Below are 23,876 nucleotides of genomic sequence, written 5' to 3'. Positions count from 1 at the left end.
CACCACCTCATCCAGGCTCTCAGCGCAAGTATTTTGCCCAACTAGTTTCTGCTCTTGCTGGGTTAACATTTTAAAACATGGGTTGTTATTTGGGGAAAAAGAAAAAAGAACTTTGACCCTCACCTCACACCACACAGAAAAAGTAACCTGAGGCAGATCATAAACCTAAATATAAAAGCTGTGGCTATAGAGCTTCCACAGTGAAACAGATGAAAATATGTGCAACTGGGGGAAAGGAAAAGATTTCTTGGGATGCAAAGAACATGAATCATAAAGAAAAAAATTAGTAAACTAAAATGTGTTAAAATATAAGCCTTCTGCTCTCCAAAGACACCTCAAAGGACGTATAAAAGCAGACCATGAGGGGCTTCCCTGGTGGCGCAGTGGTTAAGAATCCGCCTGCCAGTGCAGGAGACAAGGGTTCGAGCCCTGGTCCGGGAAGATCCCACATGCCGCGGAACAACTAAGACCGTGCGCCACAACTACTGAGCCTGTGCTCTAGAGCCCGAGAGCCACAACTACCGAGCCCGCATGCCGCAACTACTGAAGCCCACGTACCTAGAGCCCATGCTCCACCACAAGAGAAGCCACCACAATGAGAAGCCCGTGCACTGCAAGAAAGAGTAGTCTCCGCTCGCCTCCGCTCGCCGCAACTAGAGAAAGCCGGCACGCAGCAACAAAGATCCAACGCAGCCAAAAATAATAAAATAAATAAATTTATTGAAAAAAAAAAAAAAGCAGGGCTTCCCTGGTGGCGCAGTGGTTGAGAGTCCGCCTGCTGATGCAGGGGACACGGGTTCATGCCCCGGTCTGGGAAGATCCCACATGCCGCGGAGCGGCTGGGCCCGTGAGCCATGGCCGCTGAGCCTGCGCGTCCGGAGCCTGTGCTCCGCAATGGGAGAGGCCACAACAGTGGCCTGCATACCACAAAAAAAAAAAAAAATCAGACCATGAACCAAGAGAAAATATACCCAACACATATATCCGACACAGGATTTGTATGAGAATATATCAAGAACTCATATACCTCAAAAATAAGAAGACAAATAACCAAATAAACACAGACAAAAGATCTGACAGGCATTTCCCCAAGATGAAATACAAATGGCCAAGAAGCCCAGGGAGACGCAAAACCAAACCACACCGAGATCTCCCTTCATGGCCACCAGGAGGGCTATAGCTTCAAAGACTGACAGTACCAAGTGTTGGCAAGGATGCAGAAGAGCCCAGCCCTGCATCCATGGCATGTGGACGGATGCACAGAAAAGTGAAAGCCGATCCTCTGCTACGACAGCCCCTGTTCTGCCATCAGGTTGTCCCTCCAGGGTGAGGGCTGAGGGGTTGCTCAGTGCAGAGCAAAGGCTTCTGGGCACCAGGGATGTCTCAGCCATGTCAACACCGGCGGGAAGGGCAGGGTAGCACTGGCTTCCCTCCCCCACAAGAAGTGGGAGAAGAGGGAAGAGTGAAGTGTGGGCCCGGGGAGGACGGGCTGGAGGGCAGAGGTCAGACTATGGAGCAGAAGTCGGTCGAGAGCTCTATTGGTCCTGAGGACCCCTGCGTTTGGACTCTGCCCTGCGCTGGGGGCAGAGGCGTTAACCATGAGGCAGACGGTGGGGAGACAGGAGCAGACTTCCAAGGTTCTTTCTTTCTATGCTAGAATTTTATGAGAAACTGATGACCACTAAGGGGTATATCAGTGCAGGCTGCACTCAGATTTCAGGGGAGAAGGTAAGCTGAGAAAGGAGCCTGTTCCCCAACACCGGTGGTGGGCACCCACCTGCCCAGGGGGAGCACGAGGTAGGCCTGATGAGGTCCACCACCAGCTGCCCTCTGACCAGCGCATCTGCCCACGGGTGGCATTTCTGGCTCCTCTAGGCCAGGACTCAGGGTCCTGAACCCTCAGCTGGCTCCTCCCCCTTGTCCCCACTTTGCCTGCCCCTCACCCTTCAACAAGGCCTGCAGGATGGCCACATCCACGTCCTGCTGGCCATCCTTGCCTTCCCGGAACACGGTGAGCAGCTGCCGCCTCCGGACGATGTCTTGGATCTGCAAAAGACGATCCTCACGTGAGGGGCCTCCTGCCTCCCCAAAGGCACCCTCAGAACCAAGGCCCTGGACGCGGAGCCAGAGCCCCAGGCAGGAGTCCTAACTGCTTGTGTAGTCAGGGCCCCCCGCCCCCCCGACCCCAGACGGTGAAGATGAAAGATGCATGAGGACCAAACACACAGTGTTTGCGAGTGGCCTGTGGGGTGGAAAACACAGCCCAAGGGTAGAGAATCTTCACCTCACTGATTGGTCACTGATCAACACTCAGCGTCACTTAACTGAAGACTTCTCCCCGGGTCCTCCTGCCTCGGGGACCTACCCACCTACCTGTCCGTCCTTGCGTCCATCCACTCGTCCATCCAATCATCTACCTACCTACCTAGCTGTCCATCAGTCTGTGTGTGTATGCATGTACGTAGGTAGGTATGTGTGTGTATGTATCTATGTACCTATCTGTTCATCCTACCCACTTGTCTACCTACTCACCTACCCTACCTACCTACCTACCCTTCTATATATCTACCTACCCACCCTGTGTATCTATTTAGCTAGTCACCCCACCTACCTATGTATCTATCTACCTACTTATCTATACACCTAGACACCTACCCACCCTTCCAATCTATCTATCTATTATGTATCTATTATCTGTCTATTATCTATTATCTGTCTATGTTATCTATCTACCTACCATCTGTTGCCTATCACCTGTCTATCTAGCTATCACCTATCATATCTATCATCTCTCAGCTGCCGTGTCTGCCACCAGTAGCTGCCCTGCCTTGAACCCTTCACCCTGAGACCAGGGGGAGCCATCCACTCGTTCCCCACACCCCCAAAGCTTCAGGCTCTTACCCCAGCTCCCGGCCGCCCCGCCTGCCTTCCCACCTCCTTTCGCAGCCTGGCCGTGCAGCTCCCGCCTCTGTACAGACCGCTCCCACCTAGAGGGCCCCTTGCACACCCCACCTCCACCTCTAAGACCCCAACCTCCCTAACCCCTCGGGGTCCAGCTTTCATGTCAACTCCAAAATACCCCTGGTCTCTCTCCCCCAACCCCCATTCCATCTTCCAGCTGAAATCGCTCCGGGATTTAACCCTTGCTTTGATTTACAGGATGAAGTAGCTACTGTCAGTGTGTGCTGACCAACCACTTAGCACTCTCCCAGGTGACCTTGCTCCATCCTCTGAGTTTAAGTACCACTTACCCCTATTTTGCAGATAAGAAAACGGGATTGCTGAGAGAGGGCCAGCAACTCCTCCGACCCCAGCTACGTGGCGCTGGCCACGGGCTGGCAATGAGACCCCCACGGCAGATGTCCACATCCGCCAAGGGCCACACCCAAGTACCTGCCATGGAGCAGACCAGCCCTGAGGTTTGTGGAATGCATCAGCAAACACGGCTCTGGGGGTCCTCTCCCCACTGAACGAGAACAACCACTGAGGGCAACCGCCTGGCTTGAGACTGGTGTGTATGAAACACCACTTGAAGGCCTCTACTTGGCAAGGGATTGAAAACACAGGCCCCTTTAAACCTTGGCAGGTTAGGTCCACTTCTGAGAATTGTCTGAGTAATTTACAGACTAACTGAGGAGAGCCACAGGGCCGGCCAGCCAATCCCCGCCAGGTCCACTGGCAGCCGGGCTGACGCCAACAGCAAGAACAATCTCACAGAACATCGGCTTCTGAAGAGGTCCTCTGAGGCCACACTAAGACAAGAGCAGGGTCACTGTGCCGCCCACAAAAACCGCCTGGCTCCCCTCGGAGCAGGCCCGCTGCCCTCCCCCTCCCCAGCCCCCATCCAGGGTCCCAGCCCTCCCCGTGGTCTTTGGCTGCTGAGCACAGACCGTCCACATGGCCTGAAATTGGATGCGGTGGGAGCTAAGCTGCTCCACAGACGTGCCCTGAAAAGCACGTGAATTTCCATGAGTTTTTATAGCCTGGCTTTAGCATCCACGGAGCTGGATGAAAGTCACAAACCCTGACTGCTTTGTCAGCCCCAACTTGTTGGGGAAACTGAGGGTCAGAGGGGCACTGACTGCCCCCATCCCACAAAGGATCCTGCCAGGAAACAGAGGTCAGGTGACCTCGGGACGGGTGAGCCCCTGCCCCTGGGGCCCAGAGTGTGGCCGGACAGCAGGGTCGGCAGGACCACAGGGGCCTCAGGTGCGGGGGTTCTCCGCCGGCCAAGGGCTTCGTGGGTGATCAGGGCTCAGCCAGCGCTCTCCTTCACACCTACCCCCCTTGGAGGCTGGGGCCATGGCCATGGGTTAGGGTCCCTCTGCAGAGCTCACCAGGGCCCCTGAAATCCGGACTGGGGAGATGACCAATTCTGAGGTCCATTCCGAGTGCCCCAGGTCACCTAACTGAGCCAAACAGCCTCGGAGTATGTGAGAGAGAAATTCCTTCTTTTCAGGACCTGGAGAGACTTCCCTATGCACATTCCTGCACTATTTCTCACCTCTGGTCCACCGAGGACCCCGTCTATAAGGGATGCTAGCCAAGCCTACACCCATCTGTAACCAGCGTTATCTCCCACTGTAGCTACGAAAGAGCAAATACCAATGCGCTTTAAAGCAGAAATACTGAAATGCAGGGCAATTATGGTCCTGGGCCGTAACAGCCATGGTCTCCCTGGGTCAGGAGAAAGGACCAAACCAGAGCTCTTGGGGGTGGTAGCACCCACGAGGCTCACGGCTCAGGAGCTGACGGGATGGGCAGAAAGCGAGGCCCCTGAGCCCCCAGCCCAGCCCACAACCAGAGCAGCCCACTTTCATCCAGTTCATGTGATGATGTTCCAGAAAATCTTTGGAATCCGGTGGGCTAGTTAGAAAATGTCACACTTACTTAAAAAAAAACAAAAGAAAGAAAAAAGACAATGAAGAGACCAAGCTAATGGTTCGGATTCCGGCCCAGCAAAAGGCCACTAGTAGATCAACATGACATCCGAACTGCCTGAGTTTGGTCAACAGGGATGAACCAGAGTTCACTTCTAGGTTCTGATAAACGCACCGGGCTTATATCGGATGTTGACAGCAGTAGAGTTGGGTGAAGGGCGGACAGAAACCCTCCACTACCTGTGCTGCTTTTCTACAAATCTAAAAGTATTACAAAACAAAGACAGAGAGAGGACAGGCCGGCACGTGAAGTAAAGCTGAGGCCGCCCTTCCGATGGTCTCTCTCTGGACTCGTCACCACAGGGTCATGTCCCCAACTCCCTGTGCTTCCACTCAGTACCTCCTGCCCACGGGGCAGAAAGGATGCCCATTTTGGGCGTAACTAGGTCCCTCCCAGGTCTCAAGTCTCCAGACCCCTGGAGGTGGGGGGGGGTCCCCCAGAACACTGGTCCCAGGATGGGTCCGGCCACCGATGCCTCTATCTAAGGGTGCACGTGAAGCAGCCCCCAGATCACCACACGGTTCCTGGAACCACACATGGGCCCCCATCTGGCACGTCCGCCCACCTTGCCGACCCCAGAAGGTCTCCATTAATCTCCCCAGTGGCATCGAGGTCACCAGGCCTGGAGGCCGGGCCGGACCCTGCCAGCCACTGCCGTCACCTGGCAGCGCCCGTCTGCCGGAATCTGGGCTCCCCACCCCTCTGCCTCCCCCGGGGCCTCAGCACCAGCCTCCTGCCCGCCCAGTGCAGCAGGGTCCTCGTGCCCTGCGGTACCAGCCCAGGCCCGGAGTTCTGCAGGCTAGAGGCCGAGCAAGTCCTCCCTTGAGGACAGCCTGCTGCCTCGGCCGAGGGCTTCCCACCTGCCCTGGGCCCACTGCCTTCCGGGCTCACAGCCCCCCACCTTCTGCAGATCACTCCCGTGCCTGCCCCAGGCCCGCTGGGGTCTCCGTGTCTGGTTTTGGCGTGCCCTGGTCCCGCTTACCAGGCTGACAGCATCTAACCTACCGGCTGCAGGTCCACGCCTGGTGACTGATGTACCCGTGTGCCTCACCTTTTTGGTCCACTCTACAATCCTGCTTTCGGTGAAGGTCTCGAACATCTCCTGGAAGAACAGGCCCAGCTTCTGCTGAATTAGGGAGATGGTGATCTCGGAGATGGGCAGGCTGGCCACCTGGGCAATGACGTCAGCCACTCGTCCCGAACCCTCCACGATCACGCACGGGGTGCCGTTGGTGATGGCATTGTAGATGGTCTGCAACACAGGGGCTGACCGTGAGCCCGGGACCTGACTCCACACCCGCACGGACACCTTCTTATACAGAGATGCTCGAACAGAGTGGATGTCTGGCTACTGCGAAGTTTACAGAAGGCATTTGCTTGTAGCATCCCACGCTCGGAGGGGAAAGGGGCTGATGTATGTGGGAAACACACCCGACACACCGCCTCCTTCAGGCCTACCACTCAATACCACTGCCACGGAAGGTTTGGACGTTTCCACCCTTTGACGTGTGGACGGAAGCACCGTCTCCAGAAGGAGGGGCACTGCCAGAGTTCCACCCCCTCGTTAACCAGGACATCGAGGGAGACCCCGGGTGAGCAACCTGAGGAAGGGGCTCTACCCCAGCGGGAAGGACGCCCTGTCTGGGCCATGCTGCAGGAGAGCCACGGTGGGAGTGGGGGCCAGACGCATCCCGTCCTCCCAGGGACCCCAGGATCCTGTGCTGACCTCCAGCGGTTACTAAACATAAACAGACACTTTCGATGATCCCATGAACAGAACGTCATGCTCTCGCCCCAAATCTGCAGGCTGTAATGTCGTGTGTTACTACAGCAGAGGTCAAGTTGGCCCGCGTTCCACAAGGGAGGCCCATCCCACGCCGGAGAGTGGGTTCTGAACAAAGGTCCACAGCAGCCTGTCAAAGCCACTGAGGATCCTGCTTTACATCTAGCTGCTGGTCCCACGGGGCTGAGGGGCAGCCGAGGGCTGTACTTTGAGAACCCCGCCCGGGAGTCTGGGTGCAGAGCTGCAGAAACCCCCCATGGGCTGCCTGGGGGTCCCGGGGTGGGGCATGGGCTCCACCCTTGCCCCAGTCCCCTCTGGAGCCCCTCTTTCTTCTGTGCAGGTCAAGCCCCAGGGCCAAAGCCAGAGCACCCCTCCTGCGGCAGGGCCACTCAAGGGGCTCCGACCCCCCCCACCCAGCAGACAGGATCCCTGTCCCCTCTTGCTGATGACGCCCCTGCGGGGCTGGTGACAGCACTTGGGGCAGTCGTCCCACCCGCAGCAGGACTTGACCCCCAAGAGCACACCCCCGCCCCCCCGGGCCAGGACTCACGTGCAGTGTGCCGGGTCCCCCCTCCAGCACCACGCAGACGATGGGGATTTTGATGGCCACACCTAGGACGACGCACAGAGCCCAGTTTAGGATCGTGGGCCCCCCACCCCTGCCAGCTGCAGCCTAACCGAGTACACTCCTGTCCCTTTCTGGGGTGGAGGGAAGGCGAGGGCTGTAGACCATCCTCAGCACCCAAGGCTCCCCCAGCTGGTCTGCTCTGCCCGGCTGGCCACCGCAACCAGCCTGTTTTTCCCTGCAGCCCTTTCGTGGCGCCTCGAATCTGGGCAGGGCTGGGGACATGTCAAGCCAGCGGGCACCACGCATGGCGCGGGAGTACGGCGTCACAACTCCGTCCTCTGGCCAGCCAGCCCCACCCTCAGCCTTTCATCCAGCCTGGCAACCAGGAGGGCTTGTGAAGATTCTAGAAACATCTTTCCCTGGGAAGCAAACATTCTTTCCAAGATCCCACGTGGCCTCGCCGTCCCCACACACTCACACACCCCCAACACTCCCCACCCAGCTTCTCTTGGTCAAAACAAGTTCTCCAGGTGTGGTCCCCAGGCCAGCAGCATCCGTGTCCCCCGGGTACTGGGAGATGCAAGTCCTCACTACCCAGACCTGTGAATCAGAGACCCTGGGGGTGAACCCACACCCTGGGGACCCCTGATGTGCAAAGAAGCTTGAAAACCTCGGCTCAAAGGTGTCCAACCAACCTGCAAGTCGTGTGCAAAATCCTGTGTATTTGACCTCCCAACACCCCAGAATCCATCCCATCCCACCCACAGGGGAAGAGATGTCAAGGTCCAAGCTTTGACTACTGCACGCTCTGACTTCTGAACTGAGACGTGTTTGTGATGTAAAGTGACTGTAGGATGCTATGACCTCAATGCCTGCCCGAACTTTCCTTCTGCTGGTTAAAAGGGACGCAAGAAGATGAACCCCTGAACAAGTGTACGGACATCCAGGTGTGTTCTGACCACGCCCCCCCCAGCACCCCACCTGCCGAATGTCCTGGTCACGGCCAGCGGAGCCCCAGACACCTGGACCAGCCTGCTCCCCTCTCCCCCCGAGCACCCTGGAAAGCGTGCCTCGCTCACCTCCCCTTTCCTTGGTCTGCTCCGATATGAACTTCTCTAGCTTCGTCCTCAGGGGAATCTCGACACCGTAGCGGCCATGGGTCCCGTCGTCCACAAGGATGAAGTGGGAATGGTTGCTGTCCAGACAGGTCAAGTGCCCTTGGCCGTCCTCATCCATGATGTACTCAGCTGGGAAGCCGCCCTGGGGATGGAGAGGTGGGCACGGACAGACGGAAAGCTCTACATCCTTCCCACCAAGAACAGGAGCTCCATCAGGCTGGATAAGTGACCCCCCCACCCCCGCAAGATATCAGGCTCTAATGCCTGGAACCTGTGAATGTTCCCTCATTTGGAGAAAGGGTCTTTGGGGATGTGATGAGGCTAAGGGTCTTAGCCTGGGAAGATTAACCTGGATCATCCAGGTGGGTCCTAAATGCCATGACAGGTGTCCTTAGAAGAGGGTGCAGAGGAGGAGGAGGGGGCCATGTGACCAAGAGGCAGAGACTGGAGTGATGCGGCCACAAACCAACAGCTGGAAGAGGCAGGGAACAGCTCCTCCCCCACAGTCTCTGGGGGAGCCTGGCCCTGCCGACATCCCGATTTTGGCCGGGTGGTACTGGTCGTGGAGTTCTGGTGTCCAGAAATGTCAGAGAGCACATTTCTGTTGCTTTCAGCCACCAGCTCTGTGGTCATTTGTCCCAGCAGCCCCAGGACCCAGATCCAGGAGGGGTGGCTGCCGGACCCGCGCACACGGCCCCTCGTGTCCACAGAGGATGGCAGGTGGTATCGCAGGAAGTCTTCTGAACTCGAAATGGGGAGACAAGTGCAGAGCGATCTGGGAAGTCAGCCCGTCTCCCGCAGCCTCAGATTTCCACTCCGTATGGCAAGCATTCAAGACAGAACCGGTCCCTTCCACTAAGCACATCTGTGACGCTGACACAAAAGGACAAGCGCCGAGGGGCAGACTGGCCTGACGACAAGCGTCTGTGACAGACACAAGGAATCACCTTCCAGAGGATGCTTTCCCCAGGAAGGGAAGGCATGCTGCCACCGGCCGGGAAGGGCAAGGGCTTGTTCATAAATCACCCCTCACCGGGCTGTTATAACAACGTCTCCTCAGCAAGTCAAGGAGACTTGTCTTTGGGGCCAGTGTTTCCCCCAAACTTTCCTGACTCCATGAATTAGGTGGACATGTGCTCATTATGTCACATCTGCCGTCCTCCAAAATCTTACTGAATTAATTGAATGATCTTTTCCACTCACATCCCCACGTTTAAGCAACCGCTTCTCAGGGCTGCACCCAGGCGAACGGACGCAGGAAGGCTCTGTCTTCAGCAGGGGAACCAGAGTGTTGTCGATCTTTGGGCTAGAAGGCCAGGCCCTGGGATCTGACAACCCAGATGCTCACTGGCTGTGTGCTCCCGGCCAAGCTACCGCCTTCTGCAAAGTCCATTTCTCATCAGGGAGGCGTCGGGAGGAGCCCCCGACCAGTGGCGGCTCCAGAGACTCTTGTGTGGACCCATCCCGTGATCTCAAGGGAGGAAACCAGAATCCAACCAAGGTAGCTACTCGCCTGGGGTCACCAGGGTCCATGGCGTGGGGGCTTGAGCCTGGGTCTCCGGTGTCCCTGTCCAGCCACTCCCCTCCACACTGCGTTCACCCTGCTGCCCAGGTGGTGGCCTGTTCGCTGAGCACCCGCTGGGGTCCTACACGCCCCTCGGCCTCCCTGCTGCGCCCCGCCCCCGCCCGCCCCGGGAGCAGCCACCAGCTCACCGCGGGGTGGATAAGGCTCTCCCGCTTGTGCAAGGTGCCCCACGTGGCGATTCCGATGGTGACCACTTCCCCTTCGCTGTAGCTGCTGCTCAGGTTGAAGACCCGCACCGCCTCTCCCACCTGCTTCATCACGCCCGTGTGGGACCCCCCGGTGATAATCCAGGCCCCTGGGAAGGAGCAGAGGGCCCTGCCACGCACACGTCCGACGCCTACGCCCTGTGCATCTCCGGTGCTTACTGCCCCACATCTGCAGACCCTCTACCCCAGACCAGGGCCTCAGGGAAGCCCCGCCACGATCACGTCCTCCTGTGGCAGCTGGGAGCCGCGGTTCCCCGCGTTGCTCAGGCGGGGGCGGGGACAGGACGGGACCCCCGTCGCTGACTGCAGGCCTTGCCCTCTCTCCCCACCTCCCTGCTGCGTCCCTCTGTCCTGCTCTTGGGAGCACGGCATCTCAGAACTGCCCCTGAATGTGTCTATTTCAAAGCATCACTAGTGGAGAGCCAACCGGAGCTGCATCGGCCACCACGCAAGCCAAGCACAGCAGCGGACAGGGCGGGGTGAGTCTGACCGGACACACCCCCCGGCCCGGGCCTGGCCTCGGTGACCCCCGAGGCCCCGACTTGGCCTCCCAGGGACGCTCCCTCCCGCCCATCACTCCCAGGCCTGAGCCCCTCCTGTGGTCTGGGCCCTGGGCCCTCCAGCCCCGGTGCTACCTGTGGTCTGGGCCACCTTGACCAGGCCTCTTCGGAAGACGCTCTTCAGCCTGGGCTTCATGTTGAAGTCCTTGGCCCCGCCCGTCACGGAGATGAGAAGGTTGGGGACGTCCAGGCCCCAGTGCTGGGTCATGAGGTGGTAAATCAGGCTGGAGGGCGTGTCCTGGGACAGGCGGACGTACTGTGGGGAGGTCAGAAGACCCCAGAGGGTCAGTGAGTGGCCACCCCCGCCCCAGAGCCCAGCCGTCCTGCACCAGCAGCGTCTGGAGAGTCCCAGCTGGGCGGGTGGGTGCTCACACCCGGGTCCAGACCCAGCGAGTAAAAATGGCCGCACCCGAGCAGGACACTGATTGAGGGAAGGGGGAGGCTGCCCAGAGGAGACCAGCCCCTGGCCCCTGTTTTGGGAGCACCCCCCTGAGCCCCATGCCCGAGTCCAGTCTCCCTGGAAGGCCACGCCCGCCATCACCTCCACAGGGTCTGACCGGCTGCTGCCCACCTGCCCCACCCCCATGCTGCAGAAGACCACCTCCCCCCTCCCCGCTCCCACCAATGCTCCGCAGAGGACGCCCCTCTCAGATTAAGCCAGCTGCGCCTGGGGGGGCCTGGCATTGCACCGACACTGGCTCACGAGAGGCAGGACTTGGGGCCGGTGCCCACCCCAGCCCGACCCTCTTTGTTCAGCCTCTTGGGCCAAGTGGGCAGTGTCAGCGACTCAGAGTCGTCGAGGGAAAAGGTCACACCCAGTTAACAAGAAGCTCAAGGTCCCAGAACCCCAGCACAGAAATAAGTGGCTACACCAGACCCTCCAGGACAGTGTGGCCCAAGAGCTGCCACGGAATCCTCCGGAAGGCTGCTTAAGACCAGGGTGGCTGGGCCTCCGATTCAGCAGGTCTGGGGTGGGGTCCAAAACTCTGCTTGGAGGTACTGCTGCTCCAGCGATCCCTCTGAGTCTGCAGCAGCTGGGAGCTCAGCGGGGCCTGGGCCTCCAGCTGCTGCCGCCCTCCCTGCCCTCGTGCTCCCAGGCAGGCCTGGGACCCCGCCCCCCGCTGGCAGGACTCTCGCCTCTGCTCCTGGGTCTCACCCCATCCTCGAGGTCCTCCCCACTGCCCTCCCTCCCCCCCCCGCCCACTCCCTCCTGGCAGTGACAAAAGCCATCCGGGCCACCCTGCCCACACCCTGCAGAGCACCAGCAGTGGCCCTGCCTGCTCCCGGAGGGCACCGCGTGTCTCCCGTTCGCCATGCGAGCCCCACCCACTCCGCCCTCAGTGCTGGGCAGGTGGGCTCTGCCCCAGGTTTCTGCCAGCCTCCCACTCCTACCCCAGGGAGTCCCAGCCACCTCGGTCACCCACAGTGGGCTCTGGTCCACAGTAAGAGCAACGGAGTCACCATGGAAACCAACCTTTCCCACCTTCTGGCCCAAGCCCGTGAAGACGATGTCACCAAAGGCGTCTGTTGGCATCTCCTGGACGTGCTTTTTCGGGTCCCACTCCTTGCCCTGGAAGGCGTGGGGCCTGGTGGCCTCCTCCAAGTGCTGTTCACGCGTGTAGCCGCACTCACACACCACCTTCCTGCAAAGCCACTCGGTCACCAGGGGTGACCAGCGCCTGCCCCCGCCCCACTGCGGGTGTCAGAGGAGGCCCAGAGGGGTCAGGACTGGCGGCCCAGCAGGGCGAACGAGGCGCCCCAGCCGAGAGCCGGTGGAGACACACAATCGTCAAACTTCTAAAAACTAAAGACAAAGACAAAAATCTTGAAAGTCGGAAATGACACCTTACCTATTAGGGGAAAATAATTCCAACAACCGACTTTGAATCAGAGCCAGAAACAAGTGCCAGAAAGAAATGACACGACATTTTTCAAAAGACAAAAGCTACCAACCCAGAATTCTACACCCAGCACAACTATCCTTCACCTATGAAAGGGGCGTCAGGACATTCTCAGATGAGAGGAAACCAGGGAACTACCCCAAAAAGGCTGGCTAGAGGAGGGTCTCTAAACAGAAACAAAACGTTACAAGAAGGAATTTTGGAATATTAAAAAGGAAGGAAGAGCAATGGAAAGAATAAAGGTATGGGTGAATATAGCACATTTTCCTCCTCTTGAACTTTCTGAAGTATGTGTGATGGTTGAAGAAAAATTGCTCCATGATCTAACATAATTCTCAGTGCCTGCGGACGAAGTTTTGTAAATAATTATATTATAAACGGGGAAGGGCAACGTGTTGTACAAGGTGGGACTGTTTCTACACTTCATTCACCTTGGTAAATGTCAACACCAGGACACTCTGATGAGTCTTGGATACATCAGTAGGTAAGTAGATGTCAGTAACACGCGATGAGTTGTGGATGTATAACGTAATACCTGGAACAACCACTAAAAAAAAACCAGCTATGCAAAGAGATACGGTCAAAAACAGCATAGATAAATCAAAATGGAACTCTAAGAATGATTCAAGTAACTCACAGAAAGGCAGGAAAAGAAAAACAGAGAGAAATGTAAACAAGAAAATACAGTGGCAGACTTAAGTCCTAATATATCAACAGTCACATTAAATGTAACATTCTAAATACACTGATCAAAAAAAAACAGACTGGCAGAGCAGGTTAAAAAAAATAATAAGACCCAACATTTGCTGTCCACTAAAACCTCACTACAAATATTGTGACGGTGGCCACTTTGCTCCTCGGCAGCAGACAGGAGGCAACTATCAACACACACCACTCGAATGGATGTCAAAGGCATTCCGCCGAGTGAAAAAAGCCAATCTCAACAGATCACACTGTGTATGGCTCCATTTATATGACATTCTGGAAAGGAAGCAGTTATAGGGATGAGAGCAGATGAGTGGTTGCCAGGGGTTACAGATGGTGGGGAAGAGGAGGTGACCGTGTAACCACTGGTGGAACCATGGGATCTACCTGTAGTATCTTTGCAACTTCCTATAAATATATAGTTATTTCAAAATAAAAACGTTTAAAAAGCACACAGTGCAGGCTCCAAGCAGAAACTTCTGGACACAGGGCTAGCACGATACACGTGGTCCCCCAAAGAGAACGCCCGGCTACCCCTTTTCAACTGTCACCTCCTCTCTTGCCTTGTCTTCGTGGGTTGAAATCGTTTTATTCCTTTACAGCTATTCTTTGGGGTTGCAGGAGAGAAAGAAGACAGCAACCGTGTTCTTTACGGCTTGTTTAATCGGAAATCTACACATTTTTTTAGAGTCCTGCTTTTTGCTAGTAACAAGTGACCTAGAAGACTAGATATAGATGAGACCAAACCAAAAAAGTCCCAAAGCAGGTGAAACCTGAGCCGATGACATGGGGGAAACACAACTGGCCTCAGAGAGAGAAAACAAGTTTCCCTGCTGCTTACGGAGTGCCTGTCCGTAGGGGCTTCTGACTCTCAACTTCTCAATCGTTAAATGGGAAAAATAATACACTGTCTGATGACCTCGAGCTTGCAAAACTTGTGAGGGCCAAATGAGGTTCTAGATGGGAAATAATTTATAAAATTCGTGTAGGTTAACTAACCATGCAGAGAACCAAGGACGGGTCAAGGCGGCCATGGCCCACCCTGTACCTCAGTCTCCTGGGCTCACTTGGGTGCCCTTTCTCCACCCACAAGGCATGTCCCTGGCTACCCCTGGTCCCACTGCTTAGGCCGGGGCCCCCAGGGCTGGGAGCACAGGGCCAGCCATAAGGAACTCCCGGCACGCCCGTACACCTTCCTCTACGACCCCTAGGGACTCAAGTCACTCGCAGACTCACAGGGCTCTCTCTGAGCACCTCGTGTAAGCTCCTCCATTTACGGAGGAGAGAGCTGGGTCCGAGGCGGGAAAGAGGGTCAGGACGAGGACCACTTTTACGATGATCTGGAACCAGACGTGAATGATCACCGACGGTGACGCTGTTCCTGGGGTCCTGGGATGTGCCCAGGGTGTGATCACAAAAAGTGCCCCGTGTGGGAGTTCATGCTCCAGCTCGGCCCAAGGCTACCCAAAACTTTCTCATAGGTTCTAACAGTTAGCCTAGAACAGACCCTTTCCCTCCTCTTTTTTTTTTTTTTTTTTTTGCGGTACACAGGCCTCTCACTGCTGTGGCCTCTCCCGTTCTGGAGCACAGGCTCCGGACGCACAGGCTCAGCGGCCACGGCTCACGGGCCCAGCCGCTCCGCGGCACGTGGGATCCTCCCGGACCGGGGCACGAACCCGTGTCCCCCGCATCGGCAGGCGGACTCTCAACCACCGCGCCACCAGGGAAGCCCGAAACCTATTTTTAAAAACTAAAACTGGAGACCTCAGTGCAAAGCACTCTCTACATTACTGTCGGGATAACCGGTGTGAACTTGAACTCTGATTACCACCAAGTACGTTAGAGGTTGCCAGCCTTGAGACCGTCATCTGGAGCACGGTGGCCACTTTCTCTGACGCGAGGGTCCTCCCCTACCAGCCCCCCGGGGAGAAAGGAGGGCTCTCGTCTGAAACAGAGCCGAGCTGGAGCGTGAACTCCCACACGGGGCACTTTTTGTGATCACACCCTGGGCACATCCCAGGACCCCCAGGAACAGCGTCACCGTCGGTGATCATTCACGTCTGGTTCCAGATCATCGTCCTCTTCTATCATCCCCGCAGAGGACACCCTTCCTCCCTGTACTGTTCACAGTCTGAGCTGGATGCTGGCCATCTGTCCAGCAGGGAAGTAATAAAGTAACTCAGACACGGTCAGAGCTCAGAGAGGACCACAAAGCCACCCGATTGCAGTGCCGTCGGCAACTGGCATAAAAGAGAAACATGGAGTGTAGTGGGGGAGAGAGGTTACATCCCAGGGTGTGGTCAGGGAGGGCTCCGTGGCAGAGGCAGCGTCAGCAGGTGACAAAGGAGTGGAAGTAAGAAAGAGCGAGGCCCATTTGTGGCATAGCGCAGACGAGGGTGTGTCCGGAGGGGAAACGCAAGCACGAATCAACCCTGCTTGTGGGGTACGTGGAAACACTCCGAGCATCCCAGGCCGGTACAGACACAGGGACTGTCCCCCACTGAGGCCCCCCGGTCGGCCCTGCTCTGATCAGCCATTCCACGTGGCAACAGGGAAGGGGCCGTAAACACAGAACAAGCCACTCACCCAGCATCGGACAGTCTGGAGCTTTCCACAAAGTACATGCATTCTTTCTTCTTGATATTCTCAGGAATCCATGAACTAAGGTTTCCTTGCTGAGGGTAAAAAGGGCACTCTGAGATCCTGAGACAGTCAAATCAACGCTCTTCCGAAGACCCCATCCCACAGCTCACTCAGACCCGCCTGTGCGCCCTGGCACACTTCAGGGGTCTTTCTTCAGAGATGGGGGACCGAGTTCTCCCCATCACCTGCTGGAGGCCCTCAGGAGCAGATCGGGGAGGGAAGAGTGAGCCTGAGGAATCGCTTCCTCCTGGGCCCCAGGGAATGTGCACAGCCCTCTACAGTTTATAGGTCGATGTTGCCTATAAACTGGGAAGCACTGTGCTTCCAGGTTGTGCCCTTCCTCAGGAACAGCGTGATGTGGTGCAAAGGCGGCCAGCGAGTGTCAGGACACCTGCCTATGTGTCGTGGGACTGCGGGCTGAGACGTGAGACACCCTCCTCCCACCTGACCAGGGGCTGTGACATTCAAGTGTCTCCAACACAGGCCTGCCGGGGCTTTCCGTGAAGCCAGCCCGGGACCTTCCCTGTTGGGAGAGGACATGCAGTCACTGCACAGTGATGTGGGTGGAGGGCTTTCTGTGAGGGCGGCCCGGGACCCTGCTGCCTACCCGGCACTTTCCCAAGGAGACCAAGGACAGGAACAGTCCCCGGGCACAGACCCAGCCACCCAGCGCTCTCTCCAAGTCCCCTCCGCCAAAGGGCCTTTCTGGGCCGGAGCCCCCAGCTCAGCCGGGTCTCTGCCCTCCCTGGGTGTTCACTGTACCCCACCAGGGCCCTGGCAGACCCGGCGGCCGCAGACCTACCTTTTCACAGTTGCCGAAGGGGTACTGCGACCTCCTGCTCCTGCAGAGGCTGCTGTTGCTCTGCCGGAGGTTGGGGACCATGCCCAGGTCAGCCACCCTCCTGGGTTGCACCCCGAAGCCGTCCTCCTGCCTGGAGCCGGCTCCATCCCGACGCCTCAGCATCGCCGGCTCCATCCCGACAGCCCCACCTTGGCTCCGCACAGCAGGCTCTGTCCTGCTCCCTCAGAATGGGCTTTCCGCTAGCCTGCGAGGCTGAGGGGCCTGGAAGTGAGGTAGGAGGTAGATGGGACCCAGGCTGAGCAGCTGGAGCTTACCAGTCTGAGCCATTAGACGTTTCAAGGAAAACTTAACAGCAGAAGCAGAGGGGAGCTAAGCGCTGGTGCAGTAAGAAGATAAGACGACCATATTTTTCGTTCTTGAGATCAAGGAGACCTCCCCAACCGCACGTGCACAGAGAAGTTCCTCAGGGGTCAGAAAGGGAGAGGGCATTAGCCCCTAATATGTCCTGTCAGCCTCCCAGAGACCCTCGCACTGGAAGCCATCTTGGCTAGAAGATACGTGCGCACACAGGGAAGGGCCCCGAGTCAGACCAGATATGGGAGCAAAGCAAGTTGATCGGCCAGAGGAAAACAAAGACCTGGAAAACGGCCCCCATGGAAGTGATGTAAGCCACCCCATTGCACGTGACTCTCTGCAGGCATTCTGTTCTTCACAAACTCTTTACTTGCTCACTACTTTCTGCCTGCTGATTTCCTTCTTCAAAGCAGACAGGAACCAGGGTTCTGACACTAGCCACTAGTCCCTGGTGGTCTGGCAGTTAGGATTCGGCCCACTCACCACCTTGGCCCAGGTTCAATTCCCAGTCAAGGAACTGAGATCCCACTTCAAGCTGCCACACCCCACGGCCACCCGAGGTCAGAAGCAGGCCATGGGGGCTGCTGCAGTGGATCGGGGGAAACGAGTCAGATGTGTCCTCATGCAGGGCCCCATCTGCTCGCCGGTCTGTACGTTTTCCTGGCCGCCCAAGCTCTAGCCCCATCGGGCCCTGGGCAGTCTGGAGGCACATGCGCACCCCTGGGGCCCAGCCGCCCACTCATAACCTCAGGTCACTGGGAAGGGCCAGAGAAAGAGCGCCATCCCCCCGCCACCACTCCTCGTGTGCCCGGTGGTGCCCAGGAAACCCCCCAGTCATCACACGTGGTGCTCACGCTGGGGTCCCATCCTCCTGTTTCCAGACATGGGTCACTTTTTTTGTTGTTGTGTTGGTTGTGCAAGGTCTTAGTTGTGGCTCGCTGGCTCGTTAGTTTCAGCATGCATGCGGGATCTAGTTCCCCGACCAGGGATCGAACCTGGGTCCCCTGCACTGGGAGTGCAGAGTCTTAACCACTGCACCACCAGGGAAGTCCCAGGATCCACTTCTTTTGTTTTCCAAAAAGGAAAAAAGCCCCCACTGCCCACAGAGCTGGTTTCAGGGAGTGGCACGGCTCTGCACTCCATCACACAGGTCCTCCAAAGAGAACAGATCTCATTTCCTCAAATCCTTTGCTCCAGCTCTGACCTGGTCTCCATCACTGAGACCTCCGTAAGCAGCCCGATCATTTCCCTCAGTTTACAAACAGGAAAAACAAACGTGTGTGAACCCCACAGGCCTTCCCTGGAGCCATGACACCCATGGTGATATCCCATCATGTCACCCCCTATCACCCCAGGGTGTCATCCAGGGAGGCACCCCCCACCCAGCTGCTCCAAGGGTGTGAACGGGGGCCATCTGGGGCAGAGAGCAGGTCACAAGGTCTCCCTCCGTCTCCTGCCCTGAAGCCCTTTCTGGCCACATCACCTTCCCCCACACATCACGGTCACTGATGGACAGGCCTTTCTCTGCCCATTGTTGGGGCCCAGTGTAGGTGGCCCCAAATATGCCTCAAAGGCATATTGATTATTTTGAATTAGAGTTTCTTAAGAAACGACCAATGCAAGAGAGACACTCTGACCCTCCTTTCTGTCTCCCTGAGAGCAGGAAATAAGTCTCTCATGTGAAAGGTGCACCCCTGCACCTGGAGGTCGAAGGACACCCTTACCATCAAAGATGGGGAATTCGGGGCCGAGAAGCCTGTCTAAAGCAACCTCATGACTTCTCTCATTGACTAACGCCCAAACTCTGCTCAGATCCTTCACTCGTTGGGCACCCAGAACCTGAGTTTCTTTGTCCTGTCAATCCTTTACAAATTTATACTAAAAAGTATAAAAGCTGCCTGCTTTGGTCACTTCTTAGGTGCCATTTCTAGGAATTAAAATTAATTTCTTTCTCTCCTGCTAATCTGTCTTGTGTAAATTTTACTGTTGGTCCAGCCACAAGAACCCTAGAGGGGCGGCGGAGGGAGTTTCCCCTCGCTGACACCCTTCATCCAGCGTCAGCATGCGGTCACTGTGCTCTGGGGAGGGGCGGGGATTTTCGGGGAGTGAGGCATCCATCCAGCCCTCATCCGGCCCACCCTCTTCGGGGCCGCTCAGCTCAGCACTGGGCACTTGGGGTTCAGCCACCCAGTCGCTGGCGCGCAGGGCTCAGGCCACCCTCACCTCTGCATTTCTCATTCCCTCCTCCGGGCGGCTCCCGTCCCCCTTGCTCCTGGGCCGGGGTCACTCCCAGAGGCGCCCACACCTTCTCAGAAGAAGGAGTCAAACCTCCCTCACGTGAAAGCACCGGGATAACACAGAACATTGGTACCAGGAGTAGGGGCTGCTGGTACAAACACCTGCAAATGGAAAAGCAGCTCCGGAACGGAGCAACGCGCAGAACAGAAGAGTTCGGAGGGGCGCTAGAAAAAGCCTCCATCGCTGCGGACAGACAGAGCGTGTTTGGCGAGGGGAGCTCAGAGGAGAGGAGAGCCGGAGAGAGGGCCTCAGCCTCCTTAGAGAAGCCTGAGTGCTCATGGGCAGGTGCTGGTAGAAACGTGGATGGTAAAGGCCATTCCGACGAGGTCTCAGACGGAAACGAGGACCACGTTATTGGAAACTGGAGGAGAGGGGATCATGTTATAAAGAGGCAAAGAGCTTGGCTGAACCGCTTCTCTCCTGGTGTTTTGTGGAAGACAGAACTTGTAAGTGATGAAACTGGAAATTTGGCTGAGGAAGCATTGAGGCAAAGTGTTGAAAGTACAGCTAAGGCTTCTCTTTTTTTTTTTTTTTTTTTTTTCCTGCGGTACGCGGGCCTCTCACTGTTGTGGCCTCTCCCGTTGCGGAGCACAGGCTCCGGACGCACAGGCTCAGCGGCCATGGCTCACGGGCCCAGCCGCTCCGCGGCATGTGGGATCTTCCCAGACCGGGGCACGAACCCGCGTCCCCTGCATCGCAGGCGGACTCTCAACCACTGCGCCACCAGGGAAGCCCTAAGGCTTCTCCTGAATGCTTATAGCAAATTGTGAGGAGAGAGAAATGACCTAAAGGTGGACTTCTAATCAAAAAGGACTCAGAGTTTAGAGAGCTGGGAGATTCTCAGCTTATAGACAAGGAAAGGAATGAGGAAGCTTGATCAGGACAGAAGACGGAGGGTGTGGCCAGGTCTGATAAGGATGTAGGTGGCCTGTTTGTCTTCATCAAGCTGGGGAGACTGGTCAGCCATCTCATCAGAAGCCGGGACCCACGTCCACGACAATGGAAGATTGACCCCCAAGGCATTTTGGAGCTCACGGGGCTGCCCTCCCAGCACAGGCCCCGAGTGGGAGGGCGTGAGGGGCAGAATGATCTCAAAGGGGGGCCCAGCTGCCCTGCACCCCTCCCATCCTGGACTCCTCAGCAGGAGTGTGGCCCCAGCCAGTCTGGTGTGGCAGCGCCTGCAGGATGCTGTCTCTGCCGATGGGGAGTGTGCGCGGCCCTGGGGGGCCAGGGTTGGCGCGGCTACCTGCCCCCGGATTTGAAGGATGGAGGCGCCCAGAGCCCAGGGCACGCGCCCCGGCAGAGGGCTGCCTCGAGGGCAGTGTGTGGGGCAGGGCAGCCCCAGACGGGTGGAGCCCCTGCCTGTGATTCCGGGCCAGGAACGTGCACGGCGGACGGTACCCAGCAAAGCAGAGGGGCGGGACCACCCCCCAGTGGGCCTCGAGGCTTTAGACCTGCTCAGGACCTGTCACCCTGCCTTTTTTTTCAACCTCTCCCTTTTGGAATGGGAATGTCCTCCCTACGCCTGTCCGTCCGCTGTGTTCTGGAAGCACACAGCTTGTGGTAAGCATGCAGGACCCTATGGCGCCTTCCGGGGGCAGGCCCCTTACCCACATCCTGTGCTGTACATTTCCTGCATCGCTTCACAGCTGTGAAACCACCCGGCCCCCTCCCCAACCAAGTGGAAGATGCTAACTACTTGATGACTGTGAGCATGTAGCCCCCAGACCCACTGGAGCCTGAGCATTGATGATGTGAGCCCCTGTGACCCCGCCCGTTACCTTGTCATCAGCCAATCAGAGAGCTGTGCACGAGCTGATCACAGACCCTGTGACTCCCCCCATCACTTGCCTTTAACAATGCTTTGCTGAAGGCCATTGGGGAGTTTGGGGTTTGGGGAGGCACAGGCCACCCATCTCCTTGCTCAGCCCTGCAATAAACCTTTCTCTGCTCCAGACTCTGACGTTTCAGTTTGTTTTGGCCTCACTGCGCGTCCGTCGGGCACACGAACTTGCACTGGGTAACACTGTCTGGTTTCCCACGTTCACAGCCGGAGAGGACTCTGCCTCGGGATGAATCTACCTCAAGTCCCCCCACACCTGACTTAGGTAGTATTTAGAGGAGACTTTGGACTCAGACTTTGGAGTGGACGCCGGAATGAGTTAAGGTTTGGGGGCTGTTGGGATGCAGTGAATGTATTTTGCATGTGGGAAGGACATAAATCTGGGGGGTCAGAATGCTATGGTCTGACTGTGTTCCCCTAAAATTCCTACGTTGAAACCGGCCCCCGAAATGCGATGGCATTTGGAGATGGGGCATTTGAGTGGTGGTTAGGTCAGGAGGGTGGAGCCCTCGTGGATGGGATCAGGCTACTTATAAAAGAAACCCCCAAGAGCTCCCTGCAACCCAAAGGGGGCCCTCACCAACCCTGCGGGCACCTTGATCTTGCACTTCCAGCCTGCAGAGCTGTGAGGAATAAATGCCTGCCGTTTATAAACCACCGAACGTGGAATTTTGTTATAGTGGCCTGGACGGACTGAGACACGGCAGTAAGCAGCACTGGCTCTGCAGCCCCTCCAGGGTTTCCTGGCACAGCACTCACGGCGGAGGGGGCCTTATACCTGTGTGGCCCTTACAGGGCCATCTGCAGTCCTATGTGGCAGCTCACCTGGCCTCACGACCAGCTTCTCAGGGAAGCAGATGAGCAGGAAATGTTCCAGGTGACCAAAGAGGAAAACGAGGCTCTGAAAAGCGTACAGCCGGGCAGCTAGTCTGTAAGGGGACCTGGACTAGAGGCGGCCCCCGTCCCCCTCCAAGGCTCGGTCCTGGACTAGAGGCGGCCCCCGTCCCCCCTCCAAGGCTCGGTCCTGGACTAGAGGCGGCCCCCGCCCCCCCCTCCAAGGCTCGGTCCTGGACTAGAGGCGGCCCCCGCGCCCCCTCCAAGGCTCGGTCCTGGACTAGAGGCGGCCCCCGTCCCCCTCCAAGGCTCGGTCCTGGACTAGAGGCGGTTCCCGCCCCCCTCCAAGGCTCGGTCCTGTACAGGACAAGGAGCTAAAGGATGAGCAGTAAAGGACTTGGTCTTAAGAAACTCAAGTGCGTGTGCTCAGATTCACATTTCTCAGACAGCTGCCCATCTCAGCTCACCCACAGGGGCTTGTGCGGATTTTCTCCAATCCCAGCTGCCAACAGGTCCCTGGGAAACGTGTCAAACGCCACTCCTCCCACCCACCACCCCATCAGACTTCACGGGACAGAGCCGGCCATGTGTAAGCATCCCCATGCCCAGCTGCAGGGGGGATGCTGGCCTGACCCTCTCCTCCCTCCACCCCCGTCCCTCCCCCCAACCCAGCCCCGCCATGCCCAGTTCCCCGTCCACCAGCCTAGGCCCTGGGAGAGTCCGGAAACCCAGGGCTGACAGTGACCTTACAGAGCCCCCCATCCAACCTTCTCTGGGGTTCTTCTCCCCAGAATCTTATCATCAGTTGCTTTCTTCACATATCACCTAAAAGCAAATTTGGCCACCCTGTTTTATAGCTAAAATTCTTCATAAGCAATTAGCACAGGCGTGTTGAGAAAACGCTAAAAGTAAATGACTTCCAAGAAGAGAGAGAGAGTATCTGACTGCATGGGCCTGAATATACGGCCACACAGCACGCACACCGCAAACGTCACCTGGCACAGGACACTGACAAGAATGTGAAGCTGTTGCCGTAGAGGGGACTGAGGGGGGGTGAATGTCCCACTCAAGACCGCGGGTCAAGACCACGGGGACCAAGACAGGGCTCCTGCTGGCACTCCACCCTCCCCAGCCCGGAAGACTCACCAGGAAACAGAACCGCAAGCGGGCCTGGGCACACTGGCTGCGGCCCTATGTGCACCCCCCTCTGCACTTCTCTAAACCCTGCAGCTGCTCCCAGCGGCTCCGCTCCAGCATCCTTTGAAATGCTGGCTGTGAAAGCACTTTCCAGGCTATAAATAGCCACACGCGGGGTGAGGGGCAAAGGAAGTACCAGCCACAGAACTGGGCCGGGAGGTCTTGGGCGGGGGCGGGGGGCGCGGATGTCGGAGCAAGAGCCTGAGATGGCCAAGTCCCTGTTCTCCCCAATTTGGGACACGACGCCCCCGGACAGACCGCGCCCAGCCCTGTCGCAGCGCCTGCGTCCCGCGCCGCAGCCCAGCGGACGCCCGCACCCGCGCTGCCTGGGTCCCTGCCTCCGTCCCCACACGCCCGCCGCAGCCCCGCACCAGCACCCCAGCCCGGGCCCGCGCCCAGCCCTCTGCGCCCCGGCTCACTCAGACCCCAGAGCCTGCAGTCGTCCCCGAACCCCAGCCGCGCCCCAGCTCCCGCCGCCGCGCCTGCACCCAGGCGGGTGCCTGGGTCCCCGCACCCCGCGGCGCACGCACCCCAGCCT

The 23,876-nt window shown here is 57.5% G+C and overlaps 1 protein-coding gene across 2 annotated transcripts in view; it reads right to left on the bottom strand.

Annotated features, from left to right (window-relative positions):
- The window catches only part of TRPM2 (transient receptor potential cation channel subfamily M member 2), a 41,463-nt gene extending 24,477 nt beyond the window's left edge, over positions 1 to 16,986 (bottom strand). For both annotated transcript variants that reach the window (XM_065877054.1, XM_065877055.1), the window contains exons 1-9: positions 16,813 to 16,986; positions 15,954 to 16,042; positions 12,236 to 12,404; positions 10,837 to 11,017; positions 10,124 to 10,290; positions 8,372 to 8,552; positions 7,275 to 7,336; positions 5,993 to 6,193; positions 1,944 to 2,046 (exon numbers count right to left, since the gene is read on the bottom strand). In XM_065877054.1, coding sequence (XP_065733126.1) covers positions 1,944 to 2,046; positions 5,993 to 6,193; positions 7,275 to 7,336; positions 8,372 to 8,552; positions 10,124 to 10,290; positions 10,837 to 11,017; positions 12,236 to 12,404; positions 15,954 to 16,042; positions 16,813 to 16,986 — 1,327 coding nt within the window. The remainder of the gene's footprint in view (positions 1 to 1,943; positions 2,047 to 5,992; positions 6,194 to 7,274; positions 7,337 to 8,371; positions 8,553 to 10,123; positions 10,291 to 10,836; positions 11,018 to 12,235; positions 12,405 to 15,953; positions 16,043 to 16,812) is intronic.
- Positions 16,987 to 23,876: the final 6,890 nt, after the last annotated feature.

The sequence above is a fragment of the Phocoena phocoena genome, chromosome 4, assembly GCF_963924675.1.
Source record: "Phocoena phocoena chromosome 4, mPhoPho1.1, whole genome shotgun sequence".
NCBI lineage: Eukaryota > Metazoa > Chordata > Mammalia > Artiodactyla > Phocoenidae > Phocoena > Phocoena phocoena.
This window is presented reverse-complemented; position numbering and strand designations above follow the sequence as displayed.